This window comes from Pelodiscus sinensis, chromosome 24 (genome assembly GCF_049634645.1).
Source record: "Pelodiscus sinensis isolate JC-2024 chromosome 24, ASM4963464v1, whole genome shotgun sequence".
NCBI classification, from domain to species: Eukaryota; Metazoa; Chordata; order Testudines; family Trionychidae; genus Pelodiscus; species Pelodiscus sinensis.
This window is the reverse complement of record NC_134734.1, coordinates 10,024,970-10,043,091: the sequence shown is the minus strand read 5'-3', so window position 1 is coordinate 10,043,091 and position 18,122 is coordinate 10,024,970. Positions and strand designations below refer to the sequence as shown.

At 51.9% G+C, this 18,122-nt stretch overlaps 3 protein-coding genes across 4 annotated transcripts in view; 1 reads left to right on the top strand and 2 right to left on the bottom strand.

Annotated features, from left to right (window-relative positions):
- The window catches only part of POLR2A (RNA polymerase II subunit A), a 28,125-nt gene extending 21,259 nt beyond the window's left edge, over window positions 1-6,866 (bottom strand). The window contains exons 1-7 of the mRNA XM_075907730.1: window positions 6,627-6,866; window positions 4,231-4,363; window positions 2,631-2,767; window positions 1,707-1,880; window positions 1,346-1,627; window positions 1,028-1,189; window positions 8-228 (exon numbers count right to left, since the gene is read on the bottom strand). Coding sequence (XP_075763845.1) covers window positions 8-228; window positions 1,028-1,189; window positions 1,346-1,627; window positions 1,707-1,880; window positions 2,631-2,767; window positions 4,231-4,363; window positions 6,627-6,716 — 1,199 coding nt within the window. The 5' untranslated portion in view covers window positions 6,717-6,866. The remainder of the gene's footprint in view (window positions 1-7; window positions 229-1,027; window positions 1,190-1,345; window positions 1,628-1,706; window positions 1,881-2,630; window positions 2,768-4,230; window positions 4,364-6,626) is intronic.
- Window positions 6,867-7,055: 189 nt separating this feature from the next.
- ZBTB4 (zinc finger and BTB domain containing 4) overlaps window positions 7,056-18,122 on the top strand; it is a 44,118-nt gene continuing 33,051 nt past the window's right edge. Inside the window, exon 1 of the mRNA XM_075907736.1 lies at window positions 7,056-7,078. The gene's annotated coding sequence lies outside the window, so the exon portion shown is untranslated. The remainder of the gene's footprint in view (window positions 7,079-18,122) is intronic.
- On the bottom strand, window positions 13,436-16,684 carry LOC112546982 (solute carrier family 35 member G3-like). Of its 2 annotated transcripts, XM_075907518.1 has the most exons (3): window positions 16,558-16,667; window positions 15,698-15,835; window positions 13,436-15,248 (listed from the first exon to the last, which is right to left on the bottom strand). In XM_075907518.1, the coding sequence occupies exon 3, from the start codon at window positions 15,234-15,236 to the stop codon at window positions 14,148-14,150; it is 1,089 nt and encodes a 362-aa protein (XP_075763633.1). In that variant the 5' UTR covers window positions 15,237-15,248; window positions 15,698-15,835; window positions 16,558-16,667; the 3' UTR covers window positions 13,436-14,147. The 2 variants fall into 2 exon arrangements, with proteins under 2 accessions (XP_075763633.1, XP_075763634.1); XM_075907519.1 differs by lacking the exon at window positions 15,698-15,835 and having other exon boundaries at window positions 16,558-16,684.

The following is an 18,122-nucleotide window of genomic DNA, read 5'->3' as shown; positions in this document are numbered from 1 at the left end:
GCCTCACCTGTCTATGTTGAAGGGTGTCACTATCTCGGCAAATGTCATGTTGGCAGCTATGGAGCGGGGTACCCCCACCTGGTCGATGGAGAGGTTGGGGTCTGGAGTGATGACCGTCCGGGCGGAGAAATCCACCCGCTTCCCCATCAGGTTTCCCCGCACACGCCCCTCTTTCCCCTTCAGCCGCTGCTTCAGGGACTTGAGGGGCCGCCCCGACTTCTGCATAGCCTGCGGGGGGGGGGGAAGGGGAGGTTAACTGGGCTTGGGTGCTCCACATAGGGTTGTGCTGGCAGCTGCAACAGGGGCACCCACTATCTGGTTGAAGTGCAGCACTCAGGAACCACCATCATTAGTATGGAAGTTCTGCCTGGCAAGACTACGAGCCCCAGCATGCAACACTGGTCCACAAGCAGAACCACGGAATGCAAATCCCAGCATGCAATGCTGCACCTTGAGCCAACTGGCCCAGCAAAAATGTATCCCAGCATACAGCATTCCATCACAAGTCGTGCCAACCACAAATCCCAGCATGCAATACAGGCACCTTGAGCCAAGCCAGAAACTACAAACCCCATCATGCAATGCTGCACTTCAATTGCAGTCCCAGCAGACATGACTGGGCACACAATGTTCCATCACAAGTCAAGCAGCAAGCAGCAAAGATCACAAGCCCCAGTATGAAATTGGCCTTTCCCAAAATAGACATACGACCCACAGGGGCACTCCCCAGCATGCAACACTTCATCAACTGAAACTACAAATCCCAGCATGCAATGCTCTATCTTTCCACCCCCTGTATAAAATTCCAGTTTGGGAAAGGTCCCAGCACAGACACAGGCAATGGAGACTACAAATCCTAATATGTAACACTGCCAGCCGTGAACCAATAGATGGGAAGGACACACAAGTCCCAGCATATACTGCACTGCCAGGCTCCCAGCACAGGGAGGAGAACCAGTCCCCAGCTCAGAGGAGCTGTGCTGGAAAAAGCCATCTGCCCCTCCCTGCCAGGGCTGGCTGTGCTCACCCGGGGCAGGCCAGGCAACTCATTGTCCACCATAGTGGCCACATGGAACTGCAGCAGCTTCACATCCTCAGCAATGACATGGGCAGCTGCCCCGTTCTGCTCATTGCGCCTCAGCTGGTTGTTGATCTTCACGACATCAGCCAGCTTGTGGGTCAAGTCATCCTGAGGGCAGAGGAACAGCAAGAGTCAGGGCTCCATCACCCCCAGGGAGAACCCTGGAGTCCTGGTTCTTCACCCCAGCTCTAACCCATTAGCTGCCACTCCCCTCCCTGAGCCAGGGAGAGATCCTAGGAGTGCTGGCTCTCCCACAGGGCTGACCTGGTTCCTGGCAGAGCCCTGCATTACTACGGCTGGACGGACAGAGAGTGGGGGCACGGGCAGGACAGTGCAGATCATCCACTCAGGCCGGGCAAACTTGGGCTCCATGCCAAGAATGAAACACTCCTCGTCCGAGATGCGCTTGAAAATCTCGTGCACCCGCTCTGGGCTAAGCAGGATCTTCTTCTCCTGCGAATCCTCATTGACGTGTTTCCATTCGGCATAGAGCTCCAGGCCAGTGCGTCGGATGCGCGGCTGGTACCGGCCGCAGCCCCCGTGGCCCTGGGGAAGGAAAGGAGCTCTGGTCAGGTCCAGCCTGGTATGAGCCCGGCTCTCCAGCCCCACCAGGTCTCCTCCCTACCTTCTCCTTGGTCAGGTCCTCGTCTCCTTCTGGCTGCTCCACGCCAAACTTGTTGTCCATCTCCTCCCCGCCCTCGCAGATGTTCTTGCCCTTGCACAGGTCGTAGACATGGGTCAGCCGCTTCTTGGGCTGCCCTTTCGACTTTCCAAGGATGTCTTTGATCTTCGGGTTGTTCTGGAGGGAGAGAGTAACATTGGTGGCTCAACATTGAGCAGAGCTCCCTAGGCGACTGGGGAAACCCCTTGACTCTCGGATGGGGGAGAGGCAAGGAGGGTGGGTGGGACTCATGGGATGGATTTATGGCTGAGGTCCCCAAAGTGTAGGGGGAGGCTGGAATGTCTGGAAGCCATGGGCCAGCCCCCATGGTCCTTTTTCCTCTAGCTTTACTCCAGCACTGCCCCCAGCTTTGGTGCAGCCCGAGCTCCACCCCTTTCACTGCACCTCCACCCCACTTCAGAGCTGTGATCTCATCCCCTTACACTGTCTGCATCTTCCATCCCAGAGCCAAGACTCCATGCCCAGCCCCTTCCCCAGCTGCAATGCCAGGCTCCTTACCCGCGGATGCTCCTAGCTGGGTATGAATAGGGATGGGGGAAGTGACCCTCAAATTTGGGGACCACTGGTCTATAGTCTACAGAGCAAGCAGGGGCAGAGGAGGGACTTGGCTCAGGGTGGAGAGAGAACGGATTTCTGGGAGGGAGGTGTCCATCAAAAGAGGCACAACTGTACTGGGGCCAGACCACAGTGCCCTCCTCCCAAAACAGAAAAAGGGGGAGGCCAAGGTCAGGGATCAAGGGTGACTGGAGATGGGAAGGAGGGTCTATAAGAGCCCCCAGAAGGGTGACACCAGTTCTAGCTCTGTCGCAGTTTCCAACAAAGAGGCTACCCAGTCTGGGGAAGGGGGAACACGAAGAGGCCACTCACCGAGTCCACCAGCAGCTTGGAGCAGAAGAAGCAGACGCAGCGCAGAACCTTCATGGTCTTGCCCAAGAAGCCCACATGAAAGACTGGTTTGGCCAGCTCGATGTGCCCGAAGTGGCCTGGACACTCGGTCATATTCCCTGCAGGGACAGCAGCCCCAGTGAGCAACGCGGCTACAGCACCCCAGAAAGACCCTCGCGCTGCAGCCTGGTGCATGGCCAACACCGTGGGCCTTTCTCCTCTAGGGGCACAGCTCCCACCTGACTCCAAGGCAGGGACTGGTTGGCTCAGAGGGGTGGGAAATGGGGCTGTAGAGGTTTGATGCACAGCAGTTTGCCAGGCAATACGTACACAAGCTTCCAGCATCTGGCAAAGCAGGGCCAACATCCGGGGTAGGGAGGATGGGAGTAAGGATACAAGGGTGGATTTGATTTAAACCATGATTTAAATCACAAGTCAGAAAGACTTTTTAATCATGGTTTTCTACATAAAAGTGCATTCTTGATGTTTGTCATAATCTTAATACATATTCTTCACAACTCAGATAGATGCAGGTTTCCTTTTTAGAAGGCACACGCTATACATTTCTAAACAGTGATTTATTCTGAAAACATTTCAGATTAGTTGTACAACTATATCAGAAGACGAATGATTGTTTGGTTTTCTCATTTACTAAAGGAAATTGAAACAGATATATATGAAGTCATTGGGAGGTGAACTATCTCCAATTCAATGGGTTAATCAATGTTTGGAGGATTTTCTTGTTATGCTGTATTAGGAGAACACCACTACACGGACATTTAAATTGTTCTATTTAATTAAAACAACATTATGTATTCCAGATCTTTTTCTTCAACACCATGTAATATTTTATCAAAACAAGCATATGCATTTTTTAATTTAGTTAAGCTTTCAAGCTTTTTTAAAATCAAGTTTATTTGTTAAAATTGTTTAAATAAAATATTTAAATTAAATATTGTTTACATGAAAATTAAATTGACTGTCAGCTAAGTCAAGATGAGAAACTTAAAATATTGGTTTATATTCACTGAACTTTTTGAAACTTTACACTTTTGGAGCGGTAAAGGACTGACTGTGCGCCCAAATTTGCAAAGGGATAATATGGTCATGGTCTGTTATTTCTCACCTCTATATATTTATTTATTTGAAAACATTTCTGCTCTTAACAATCACATTAGCTCTGGGAGCACTACAAAACTAAGAATCTCTGATGGTATCTTCTAGACCAAGCTCCACTGCACAAATAAAAAGATTAACCTAAATAATCTGTACAGAAGCCCTCTGGAACCCCATACGATTTATTCCCTAATCCATGAACTATTGGAACTCATGTACAAAACTTTTCTTAAACATTACATGAATTAGAATTCATATACCCTATTCCATGATGAGATATCTTTGAGCTATGATGCATCTTATTTAAAACTATCTTTACATAGGCTTTTTCCCTCAAAAAAATCCAATTTTTAAAAATAATTTATATTTATCCACTCTACAGGGTACCCCCGTCCGAGGATCTCAGTCTCCAGCAGGCTGCCATCTCCCCCACACCACCCTCAGAAGCAAGGACTTTTGGTCTCACCTGCACATGTCTGGCACCGGCCTGTCTTCTCAATCACTCCCTGACGGGGGTCCATCAAGCCCCCCAGCTTGGGGCGGCCCCCTTCTGTTGTCTCAGGGTACTTGATCCCCCCCTCCGTCACTGACATCCGTTTCTGGTGGGATGTGAAATGGAAATTGAGGATCAGGACTGTGTTGGAAATAGCACCACTCACAAGGTCAATGGTGCAACAGCAGGCTGGGCTGTCAGCCTCAGTGAAACACAGGTGGGGGGCTTAAGGACTATAGAAAGCACAAGATATTTCATGATGGGTCTGACTGATGGGTCCCTTTATCCCAATATCCTGTCTACAATGCCAAACGCTAAATCAAATGGCTCCCAGTAAGTCAATGAGCTGGTAATTTACACATTGCTTACAGACCACATTTCACCAAGGAGGGCTAATATAACAAATCAGGTGTAGGAGCCATCAAAACTCCCTTCCTGATTGCCGCTGTAAGGTGTAACTGATCACTGTTAGCCCTTTTGTCAACACCAGCCTTTCACACAAACCCACAACCCAAAATTACAGTCGCTACATTTGAACCTAGAAATAAAATTGACCACCCACAATATATTCCATCCAATTGGAGCGGTGTACACATTTTAAAAACTATAACAATCTGGTTTCTGAAAACTAAGTTAATATCAGTATTTGCTTCAACTAGTTTTTTATTTAAATAAACACCATGTTTTTCAGCTGGCTCACATCACAACCAAATTAATCCCACTTTTTTAAATTTACCACTGCTACAAATAATGCTTAAAAATTACTGCAATAAGAAAATTGGGGATCAAGTCAATTCTTTTTTTTTGAACCAGGTGGCTTTTTGTATCACCAATGTCCTTACTTTTCACACAGCAAACACACAGAGAAAGAACATGACAAAACATTTACATGTGGCTGGAAGATCACAACGTTTGACAGGACTCCGATGAGAGTACCTGAAATTACTTTGAACGGATTTAAAAAGTTATTGGCAGCATCACTTTCCAATGGATCTGAGGGGTTAATACAACGCTCTGCAAATCACTTCTGAAAAATGTTTGGAAGGAATCAAAACTTTGAAATATTTGCACTGTCTCCATTCGCAATCTGTATTCTCCTTCCCAAATAAAACCCCTGCAAAGTGTCTCAGTGACCCACCATCTGAAGTCGGCTTTGCCCAAGAAAGCTCATACCACCATGTACATGTTTTGTTAGTCTTTACGGTGTTACTAGAGTATTTGTTGTTTGTTAAGTTCTTCCTGTTACAGACTAACTCGGCTACGCTCCTGAAGCTTTCAAAAATCAATGTTGATCCCAGAATCTGGCAACCAACAGCACAGAACATAAGCTTTCCCTTCCACAGTTGTACATCTGTCTGTGCCTGCCCATATTCCACAGAACACCCCACTGACTTGGTCACAAGCCCCCTTGTTTGTTTATACCCTAAGCATGACCTGACTTTTCCACACCTTTAATTAAGTTACATATCTCACAAACATCCTTCACTTCCTCGTGTCTTCAACACCCCAGTTACATCACACCCTGTATCCCTTAGCTATTGTGTACCCCTACTCCGTTGTATGCAATCCCCAAACCCACTGCTTTCCCCACAAACCTGCATTCTTCTCCCTGCGATCCATGTAACTGAGCTGCCCACACTTTCCATGCTGCCCCAAATGCATTGCCAAGGCCACTAAAGCTGGTCACCTCAAATATATTGTATATACCCAGTTTATAACACAAACAGGCCTTATTGCTCCACAAATTTGTTGCATATTACCTCCCACCACCACACACTGCAAGAACCCTAATTGCTCCCTCCATCTGCATAGCCAACTCAATGCTCCTGTGTTACAGGGCACAACCCCACAGTCACTGCAATGCACCCTCACACTGTACAATGTACTCTCCCCATTGCAACAGTATACCCCTTCTCAGTGCACAGTCCCTTGCACTGTGACCCCAGTAGCACTGGACTGTGCAATACACCCCAGTGTAATGCATTGGCCCTATGTGCCATTAGGCCTCTTGTGCAAGACACAACCCCCTCACCCTAATACAAACGCAGTGCACCCCACAGCACAGTGAACCCTCAACCTCCAATGAAATCCCCAAACACGACTATACTGTACAATGCACCCCTAAGTGAACAGTGTCCAACATCTACCATTACACCATGCAATACACCCCCAATGCAATGGACTCCCAACACATCCTAGACAGCAATTACACGGTGCATTGCACCCCAATATACTCTGAACAACCATTGTACAGTACAACGCACCCCCAATATACTATTACATCGTGCGACGCATTCCCTTGTGCAATGCACCCCCAACTGCATTGTACGTCACGCCCCCCAAATTCGCCTTCGCTCCCGGGCACCCACCATCTCATCAGGGCTGAGGATGCCGAACTGCACGCGCTTGATAGTGCGCAGCGGGCACGCGCTGTCCCCGGAGGGCGGCCCCCCGTGCATATTGGATCACGTGACGCGCCCGCGCGAGGCGGCGGCCTTGTCCTGCGGCTGAAACGGTCTTGTCTCCCTCCTCCCCGCTCCGGGACCCCCGCCCCTCTTACCGGGGAGGGAACCCCCCCAAATACCGCAGCCCCTACGGATCGGTGCGCCCTCCCGCACGCGCCCCCTCCCACTCCGATCCGTCCCCTCCGCGCTCCTCAGCGCGACTGAGCCGCGAGCAGCAGGGAGCTGTCTTATATAGCCTCGCCTCCCCCCGCCTCCTGCCGCGGGGATTCCTGGTCCCGGCGGCAGGGACAAGCACGCACGACAAGGGGCGTGGTCAAGATCTGGGAGGGAGCCAGCCGTTGGAGCGAAAAAGGGAGGTGAGGAGGAAGGAGACTGAACTAAGTGCAAAGGCGGTGGGAGCGTCCTAGGATGAGGGTCTACGTGTGACATATTCGGATAGAGACGCGGAATTGCATTTTTTGCTCCCTACTTTGGGTAGGAAAGGAAGGGAATGAATCGGGCCGGGATGGCCCACGGTTCTTTTATTAACGCTCCCTCCTCTCCGGTACCATGGTACATCCTCCTGAATAATTAATCAACACCCCCTCACCCCCACCGCTCGCGCCCCCTCCATATGAATAGTTAAATCAGCCTTCGTGAATATGCATGAGCGGAGGTGGGGGTTGGTCGGAAAGGGCTGGAGATAGGGGAGGGGCGTTGCGCCGGGAAGGCTCCAGGTGGGGCCTGTGGAGCTGGGGCCTGGCGTGAGACACTGGCTGAGAGAGGCGCCTGGCGGGGCGGCCGCGCGGGCTGGGACAGGCCGCGGCTCGGGCCTTGCTCCGGAGCGGGCCGGTTCAAAGTGTCCGTTCAGGGCGCTGTCCGGGCCCGGGGGGGGGGGGGGGTCTGGCTGGCGGGGGCAGGTTCGGGGGGTGGGCTGGTTCCGGGCGCGTCGGCGGCGAGTCTTGGAGCAGGGGGTCGCCCGAGTCCCAAGTTTCCGCCCGGTTCACCCTCTGCGGGGGGAGGGGCGGGCGCGTCTGTCGGGCCCCGGCCCCGGCCCTCTGCACGGCGGGGCTTTGCCAGCGGGGGAGTCGGGTCTCAACAGCCCTTTCTCCCCGCGCCCGAGGGGGAACCGGCACAAATCCCCTTTCCCTAACGCCCTGGAGCCTGGGGCGTTTCAGGGCCCTGGAGCCTGTCAGCGCGGGTAGCCGCAGCTCGCTTTTGCAGATACAAATTTTGTATTAGCCTTGGGCTCTACAGATTCCCCACCGGCTGCTGGCCCTGGCCTCTCCATTAACGCAACCCTGATCTGTATATTTTAACCTTACAGAGGGCTCCAAATAGATCTGACTTCCCCATCAGCTTGGTTTCTTGCACCTGAAGCACTATTAGATCAGCCCAGAAATTGCTGGTGTCTGTCTACCCTCGATAGCAGGTGGTGTGGGGAATCATACATCTGGGCAAAATCTTAGCAGTTTACATTGCTCTGGATCATTTTTACACTCGAAAGTTACCACTGAAGAGTATGAAAAATATCTTCTTCTCCTAGGGGCCTAACCTGACCATCCCTGTAGACAGTGCTGGGGCCTTGAGCCAAGGTCTCTGTCTGGCTTCCAAGGGAGGAGAGTCAACCTGAATGTTGCTGGTTCTTGCATTATCTCTCTGACTGACTTGTTGATGTGAAGCTTCAGGGGGTAGCTGAGTTAGTCTATACAGGATAAACTTAAAAAACAACAAATGGTCTGGTAGCACTTTATAGACTAAGAAAACATGTAGATGGTATCATGAGCTTTTGAAGGCACAGCCCACTTCTTCAGATGTGAAGATTCTTCAGACCGGTTAGCTGAAGAAATGGGCTGTGCCCACAAAAGCTCATGATACCATCTACGGCAATGTCTACACTGGCCGGTTCTTGTGCAAGAACAGCCATTCTTCCACAGAGCGTCCACACTGCCCGCCTGCTGTTGTGCAAGAAGATTTACAGTAAAGCGTGGTCAGAGAGGGCTTCTTGCGCAAGAGCTACGCTCTTTTCTAACACATGTAAGCTCTCTTGCGCAAGAGGGCAGTGTGGATGCGCAGCCGGGGTTTCTTGTGCAAGAAAGCCTTATGACTAAAATGGCCATTGGAGCTTTCTTGTGCAAGAGAGTGTCCACACTGCCATGGACGCTCTTGCGCAAAAGCACATGGCACTGTGGACATGTCCTTGCGCAAGAGTTCTTGCACAAGAACCCTTGTGCGAGATGTTCTTGTGCGAGAACCCGCCAGTGTAGACATAGCCGTATACGTTTTGTTAGTCTACAACAGGCATGTCAAGCTCAAAGCCTCCTGAGGACCGCACAAACAAAAACTGATAGCTTTCAGGGCCACCTAGGGTTCCCAGATGTTTTACTGAGCAAAAAAAAAACCCAAAACATTTTAGGTGCCAGACAGAAGGCACCAATACTGGACACTTGGCAATCCTAGGGCCACCAATGAAAAGGTACTTTGTTAGAAAGTCTATTAGTTACCATAATAGAAGAACTAGAGGACACCAAATTAAGTTAATGGGTAGCAGGTTTAAAACTAATAAAAGAAAGTTCTTCACAGAGCGTGTAGTCATCCTGTGGAACTCCTTGCCAGAGGAGGCTGTGAAGGCTAGGACTATAATAGAGTTTAAAGAGAAGCTAGATAATTTCATGGAGGTTAGGTCCATAAAAGGCAATTAGCCAGGGGATAGAAATGGTGTCCCTGGCCTCTGTTTGTCAGAAGCTGGAGAGGGATGGCAGGAGACAAATCGCTTGATTGTTGTCTTCGGTCCACTCTCTCTGGACCTGGTTGGACCACTGTTGGCAGACAGACTACTGGGCTGGATGGACCTTTGGTCTGACCCAGTACAACTGTTCTTATGTTCTTATTTATTATTATAGATTGATTTAGGTATATTTTATAATATTACAATAATTTGTGTAAAATTGTTATTTGCTCATATTAAATAATTTTAAAATACATTTTACATGATTTTTAATTTAAATATAAATTTAAGGTACTTTTAAATTTGTATATGATACATAACTTGTTTTGTTGAAATAAAAACAAGTATAGACCATGGTTAATCAAATAGAACAGGTTCTGAAAAAATTTCAGATACTTTGTAAGTTTGAAATTTTGCATAAAGATATAATTATTCATGCAATTGCAAAAAATTGACATATTTATTGATATAAAATTAATAAACATTTTGGTTATGACTACATTGCCGGGTTCTTGCGCAAGAAGCCTTGCTCAAGAAAACGTCCACACTGCCATGTGCGAGATGTGCTTTTGCGCAAGAGCTCCCATGGCAGTGTGGACGCTCTCTTGAGCAAGAAAGCTCTGATGGCCATTTTAGCCATAGGGCTTTCTTGCACAAGAAATTCCTGGCGAGCGTCTACATTGCCCTCTTGTGCAAGAGCTCCTGCACAAGAGGGCTTACACCTGATAAAAAAAGAGTGTAGCTCTTGCGCAAGAAGCCCTCTCTTACCATGCCATACTGTAAATTTCCTTGTGCGAGAGCGGACGGGCAGTGTGGACACTGCAGATTCTTTCGCAAGAACGGCTGTACTTGCACAAGAAGCCAGTGTAGACAAAGCCTTTGTGATTTTATTTGGGAATAAATAAATAAAAACCAAAATATTAACAAAATAACCCCTTCCTCTCCCCCGGAGCCAGGCACTTCTATACCCCCGTTCTAACCCAATCCTCCTCCACTCCCCCAGAGCCAGGACCCCCCAACCTAATGCCTCCTCCCTCCCCCGGAGCCAGGCACCTCCAACCTAATGCCTCCCCACTCCCCCAGAGCCAGGCTCTCCCAGCCCCTCCAATCTAATACCTGGGTCCTGGAGTCAACGTTGCCGCCTGAGGCGCTGGGGTGGCGTGAGCACAGCGGCCAGCTGTGAGTGTCTGCTGGCATGCCCAGTGCAGTGCTCCCAGCCGGCCATGAGCGCGTGAGCAGGCACTCGGCTCCGAGTGGCCAGCGGGCTGCACTTCATTCTTTTATACAAATGTTCTGGCGGGGCACAAAAAATTTTGATCAGGCTGCATGTGGCCCTCCAAATGCCAATTTGACATGCCTGGTCTGTAAAGTGTTACCAGACCATTTGTTTATGTGAGTCAGTCTCAATCAGTGCCCTTTTTATCAATCCTGATGTGCAGCTGGCATTCACGTCTATGCCTTTGTTTGCCCTGGGAGTGAAATGAACCCTTGTCCCCTCACTATATGATGTATGGGGAAACTGGGGCTTCCTAGAAATAGTATGGAAAACTCCTGCTTTATCATAGCACTGTACATTGAATTTGGCAAGGTTGGGGAGAAAGTAAGGCCAGCGATGGTGGCAGGTAGGGTTGTTGCTACACAAGGGGAGTGTGGGGAAGCCACCCTGAGTGGGAATGGAGAGAGAGAGAGAGAGAGAGAAAGAGGTGGAAGAGGCCCAAAGGCTGAGGGGGCACTCAAAAGACCAATGGGAGCTGATCAGTGGCTTCTGGGTCAATTGGAAGTATCTGAAGGGGAGGAGGCAGTGATATTAACACTAGGGATGTAAGCAAGTATTTGACTACCCCATAAGCCTAGGCTGATCAGGTAGTCCAGTCAACTACTTGAGTCAACTGCCTCTATCAAAGGCAGCAAGGGAGAGAAGTAGGAGCTTGGGGGGGAGGGGGCAGGAGAGGCTGCCATGAAGCAGCCTATGGTTGCGAACAGTGGCTGCTCTGGCAGCAGCCCCTGTCCATGGCGGCCCAGGCTGGCCGTGAATAGAAGCTGCTCTGGCAGCAGCCCCTGTCCGTTGGAGGTCCCAGCTACCTACTAGTACCTCCCGCAGACAGGGGCTCCTGGACCCAGTGTGAGCCAGAACTGAGCATGCCTGGCTCAGTTCCCGGTTCATGCTGGATCCAGGACCTATCCCCGCTGTGGCTCTGCAATTTAAATTAGAAATTCTATTGACTACAGTCCAGTGGTTCTCAATGTGGGCCATATGGCTCCCCAGGGGGCCACACCTTACTTCTAGGGGTCACTTGGAAAAAAAATGGAACATTAGGGGGCCACCCAAACACTTAACTGCCAGGCGTATGATGAATGAGGCTCAGAAGGGGGCCATGAGCAAAAAAAGGTTGAGAAACACTGGACTACACAATTAGCTGATTACTCGCTTCCTAACATCCCTAATTAACACATATTTGGGTGGGGAGACTAGGGGACCCTAGAACTGTAGGATGCTGGTGGGGATGGGGGACCATTGAGTTATGGGGGGGAAATAAGGGTTTGGGAGGAATATGATCAAGGCCCCTCCCCCAACTTCACCTGCTGGAAGGTCCCTGTTGGAGCATGGCTGTGAGTGCAGCTCCTCCATTGGACACTAGATGGCATTGGTGTGTATTCAAAACCAGCACCCATTGGGCCCACCCTGTAGACCTGGACCTTGTTCGCCACCCCTCTGAGCCAGCCAGTCTCCATTCTGGGACTGGATGGGAACTGACATCCCCTAGAGGGGACAGGCCTTGTCCCTGCCCTGGGGCTGGATGGGAGTGCACGTTTCCTAGAAGGAGCAGGCTGGTCTGAGGTGTAAGTTAAGGGTCAATATAACCCCCAGGTGGTTGGTATCTCCTATAAAGGTTTGTGGCTCTATTAGCATTTGAATGGAGAGCTGGTCTGGGCCAGATGGCAGAGGAGTCTGGATTAGGGTGACTCTAAGGGGCTCCTGCCTGATGATTGCCTGCCCCCCCTCTCCTCCCCGGAAGAATGGAACAGAAGGGCCCTGACAAGCAGATATTAAATAAAGCTGGAACCCTGCATTGCTCACCCTGCCCTGGCGTGTCTGTTTCTGGTATGATTCCTGGTGCTGTAACTGCCAGCCCCACTGCCCCTCTGAGAGCTGGGGAGAGAAACCAGCAGTTTTGATATACAGTCCCTCAGCTCTAACCACCAGGCCCCCCGCCAAAGCGATGCACCACTTCCAGGCTGCGTCTGCACTGGCATGATTTTGCGCAAATACTTTTAATGGAAAAGTTTTTCAATTAAAACTATTTGCGCAAGGGAGCATCTACACTGGCATGTGCTTTTGCGCAAAAGCATCTGTGCCAGTGTAGACTCTCTCTTGCGCAAGAAATTAACTTGGCTGTCTACGCTGGCCTCTTGCGCAAGAATACTTGCGCAAGAGGGCTTATCCCTGAGCGGAGCGTCAGAGTATTTGTGCAAGAAGCATTGATTTTGTACATTACAACGTCAGTATTCTTGCACAAATACTCACAGCCAGTGTAGACAGGCGGCAAGATTTTGCGCAAAAGTGGGCGCTTTTGTGCAAAATCTTGCCAGTGTAGACGCAGCCCCAAGGTTTTGCAATGAAAACATAAATGCCCCAGAGCCCAGTCGTGGCCACAGCAGAAACAGCTTGGAGCACCACCAAGTGACTAGGCTTCCGTCATGTCGGGGGCTGCAGGATCCCAGCTCATATGGATGTCTCCTTTTCCCTTTCCACTTCACCGATTTAGCCCCTTTCCGGGCTCCAGAGCCCAGTCCACGTTTTAAACCTCATGCTTCAAGGCCAGAGCTGAGCTGTAATAAGCAGAGGTCAGAAAGAGATCTAAGGAGGAGGGAAGGTATGGGCTGGTGGGGCATTTACAGCATCACAACAGGTGAGCAACATGACAGTTAGGATACTGGGCTGGATGGATGGAAATGGCTATTTAGGGTGGCTAAGTCCATGCGGAAATCTATAGCTGCCCCTGCATCCCATCCTCAAACATACAAGTTTTATTTCTGACTCTTGCTTTGGACACGTTACATCCACCTGTCTGGTGGCATCTGGCCGGAAGAACTGTTGAGGAAGAGTTTTAGAAAGCCAAGTTCCAGTGTGGCTGGTGGCCCTGGACTGGGCCAGTTCCTTCCTCCCATCTGCACCGCAAGAGGAGCTGCCGTCCCGTGCAATCATCATAGGGCATGCATCTCCACACCAGTGTCCACCAGTGCCCTGTGGGATCAGGCCTCGTTTGAGGGCCAAAGAAACCCCTGTAGTCCATGGCGGCATGTGCTTCAGAGTCTTCTCCAAGTGTGTCCATGGAGCAGAGGGCCCCAGTTACACCTGGACATGAGGATTTCTTTCAGGTGTGTCCATGGGACAACGGGTCCCGGGGCAGCTTGGGAACATAGGGATCTCAACCAGGGATCCAAATGCTGGAGTGTCCCAACAATGTGGCACATGGAGGGGGTGTCGAACACGTTTGTCCATTAGGTGGAGGGTCCCAGCTACAGTTGGTACAGGGGGGTCTCCAACAGGCATGTCCATGGGGTAGAGGGTCTCAGCTATACCTGGCACGTGGGAATATCTTCCAGGTGTGTCCATAGGATGCAGGGTCCCTGCTACATCTGGTCCTTGGGAGTCCCCTCCAGGCATGTCAAGGGGGCAGAAGATCCTGTCACCACCCCAGCTGCCATCTCCACTTTCAGCCCTCCTGCCTTCCTTCATCTTCATTCTCATCCTCATCCTCATCCTGTGGGTGGCAGCTGACGTTCTGGGCGGCAATGATGGCAATGCTACCCAGGATGACGCCAGCTCCCATGACATCAAAGGGTGTCACGGCCTCCTGCAGAACATAGTACTGCACGGCCAGTGTCACCACCACCTCGGAGTGCAGCACGGCGCACACCAGTGCCGGGTGAGCCAGAGTGGCTGCGTGGCTGGCACACAGAAAGGACACCATGGCCAGGACCCCGATGGCCACCGTGCAGGTCCAGGTGAGCGGGTCGGCAGGCAGCACTGGCTCCTGCAGCAGGAACATGGCAGGGGCACACACCAGGCCCCCCAGTGCCCCGAAGGCGAAGGCAGCTGTGGGCAGCTTGGCTGGGAAATCTAAGGCCCGGAAGATGACCAGAGTCAAGGCCAAAGCCACGCCGCCCAGGCAAGCCAAGACATACCCAAAGGCATCAGCCAGCCGAGTGCTGGCATCCAGGCTAAGCAGATCTGGCACTACCATGATCAGCAAGCCCAAGGTGCTGCCCACCAACCCAAACCAGTCATAGCCGCTTAGTGGGCGGCTCTCCACACACAGCGCCAGAAGGGCTGAGCCCACAGTGGAGGAGCCCTTGCGCACGGTGGCGGCATTGCCACTGGGCACCACCACGAAAGAACTGTAGGCACAGGCCACGGAAACCACATTGGCAGCTGCATGCATCAGCAAGCGTCGGCGGCCTGGAGCAGGCCCCAGCAGCGGGGCTCGGCGGCAGCGCAGGCACCAGGCGAAGGCCAGGTGGAAGAGGCAGCGGACCAGCAGGATCTCCAGCGAGGGGATGGACGAGGCCTCGTGGGCCATGCGGGTAAAAGGGGCCACAAAGCCAGCCGGCACCCCGCCCCCGAGCAGCGCCACCAGCAGTCCCTTCATGCTCTCTGACAGGCGGTAGCGGCGCCAGAGCAGCCAGCGGGCTGGCACTGCAGGGGTGGGGGAGCAGGGGCGGGAGGAGCGCAGCAGGGTGGCCAGCGGCCAGGGTGGTGTGCTGGGTGGCGTCATGGCGATGGGACCGGCAAGGGGTAGCATTCACACCGTGGCCTGGTGAAGGAAGGAAGGGAGGTCAATGGGAGAGAAACCAGATTATCTGTTGCCCAGGGATCATCTACAGCATCCCCCTCTTCAGTTGGTCCCATCTACCGTCATCCATCCATTCTTCCATTTGCCCTGTCCTTCCATCCCCCTCCACCCATCCCTCTATCCTTCCATCTGCTCCTCCATCCATCCCTTTGTCCTTCATCCCATCCATATGTCCATCCCCTGCACCCTAGCCATCTGCCCTTCCTTCCATTCCATCCCCCTCCAAACATCCGTCCTTTCATTTGCTCTTCTCTCCATCCATCCATTCATGCCCATCTACCCCATCCATCTGTCCCTCTAAACATGCCATCCATCCATCTCCATCTATTCATCCCTCTTCTCCATCTACCCCATCTGTCTAACCCTCCACCCATTTTCCCTCTGTCCTTCCATCTGCCCCATCCACATACCTCCGTTGCCTCTGCTGTCTCTGTACCCCTCCATCCCTCAAGCAGGTGCCTGACTCTTTCAGGACCAGGAGGGCGGGGGCCTCCACCAGCCTAGTTCTGGAGAGCCAGAGCTGGGGCAGTCGACCGGGGGGGTCTCATCTGGGGGATAGCAAGGCAGAGTCCACGCTAGGTGGAAGTCCAGGTCTGGGAGGGGGGCCACCAGCTTTAGGGGTGTAGCCAAGGAGTGAGTAAGTGGAGTGGCTGGGCCCTCATGGGCTGTCAGGATCTGGCCCATCTGTGACCTATGACCCCACCATGCAGGAGCAGGAAGGTGCAAGAAGTTATTGCCCCATTGCGCTGACCATTACGCCTTGGGGTAAGAGCTACCAATGGGGCATGTCTGGTCATCCCAGACTGGAGCGGCCAGTCTACAATTCTCCCCTACCTCATCCAGCCCATCTCCCAAATCTGTCTCTCCCCATCTACGCCTGCCTTCCCCCATCCATCTGTCCAGCCTCATCTTCTTCCCCCTGTCTGTCTGTCCTTATAGACGCACCCAGCACCCAGCCAGTCCCTTACATAGCCCTGACCCTGGCTGTCCATCTAGCAGTCCTGGCTCCCAGCGCTCCTCCTCTAGCCCACCAGCCCTGCCCTCCTCCCCTTGATGGGGAGAGAACCCAGGAGTCCTGGCTCCCAACACCTTGCATTCACTAGCCCCTGCTCTCCTCCCAGAGCCAGGGAGAAAATCTAAGAGTCCTGGCTCCCGGCCCCCTGGCTCTAAAACACTGGGCCCCATTCCCTCCCCCATGCCCTGCTCAGAGCCAGCCATGCTTGCAGTTGGGGTACTGGCCTTTAGCCCAGACCAGGTCTCTGGTCCTTACCTCGGGCTGGGGTCCAGACCTGTCCCCCCAGCACTTTGGTGTGAATCTCCCAAGGGCAGGACTAGGGCAGGTCATACACAGCCCCCCACCTCGCTCCTTGGCACTCCAGGAACCATGAGGTCATCCACCCAGCTCTATGACATCATCTCTGCTGTTGTTGATGTCCTGGCTGGGCTTTAGAGAGCTTGCAGGGACAAGCTGTGTGTGAGCGGACATTGCAGGAGTGTGTTTGTGTGTGTGTGTCTACACATGCGTGTGCAAACTAGTCTGTGCGAGAGAGGTGTGGGCCAGTGTGTTGAATGTGTAGTCAGGCCTTACATGAGATCGAGGGGGCGGGAGCTAGGGGGAGGAGTCATCTAAGCTAAGTGTGTGTGATCTAGGCTAAGTGTGTGTGTGTGTGTGTGTGTGTGTGTGTGTGTGTGTGTGTGTGTGTGTGTGAAAGAGAGAGAGAGAGCGATCCAGGCTTCTGTTTGTGTGATCTAAGGTGCTGAGTATGATCTAGGTGTGTGTGTGCCTGTGTGTATGTGGGGGGGAGGATCTAGGCGTGTGTGTGTGTGTGTGTGTGTGTGTGTAAGTGTAATCTAGACTACGGCTACGTCTACACTGGCCCCTTTTCCGGAAGGGGCATGTAAATTTCATGAGTCGTAGTAGGGAAATGCGCGGGGGATTTAAATATCCCCCGCGGCATTTAAATAAAAATGTCCGCCGCTTTTTTCCGGCTTTTAAAAAAGCCGGAAAAGAGTGTCTACACTGGCCCCGATCCTCCGGAAAAAGTGCCCTTTTCCGGAGGATCGGGGCCAGTGTAGACGCTCTTTTCCGGCTTTTTTAAAAGCCGGAAAAAAGCGGCGGACATTTTTATTTAAATGCCGTGGGGGATATTTAAATCCCCCGCGCATTTCCCTACTACGACTCATGAAATTTACATGCCCCTTCCGGAAAAGGGGCCAGTGTAGACGAGCCCTATGTGTGTGAGATCTAGTCATGTATGTGCCTGAGACAGAGAGGGATTCAGGCCTCTGTGTGCGTGATCTAGGCTTGTGTGTGAGTGTCTGTGATTTAGCCTCTGTGTGTGAGATTTAGGTGTGTGTATGTGCCTGATGTAGGCGCGCGTGTGTAATTTATGGTTCTGTGTGTATGATCCTGTGTGTGTGATCTAGGTCTATGTGTGTGTACATAGACATGTTCAAGCTAGTGTATGCGAGACAGCTGTGGGCTGTGTGTGTGTGTGTGTGTGTGTGTGTGTGTGTGTGTGTGTGTGACTGCTTTGTGCATGTTTGTAGTTCACGTAGACACAAACATGCACCAAGAGGCCTAAGTCAGGGTCATAGACGTCTGTTTGTGTGACTGAAGGGTGGGGAAGCTCTGTGCCTTTCTGTGTGTATGCTCGCACACGTGATCTAGGCCTGCGTGTGTTTGAGATTTGGTGGGGCAAGGGAGGACATGTGATCCAAGCCCGTGTCTCTGTGAGGTGTGTGTGTGTGTGTTTTATGACCTGCTTTTGTGTGAGATTTGGGGGATACATGTGATATAGGCCTGTGCCTGTGTGAGATATGGGGGGTACATTT

Coding starts and splice junctions, on each gene's coding strand:
- LOC112546982 (XM_075907519.1), bottom strand. CDS start 15,236: ATGCTACCCCTTGCCGGTCCCATCGCCATGACGCCACCCAGCACACCA.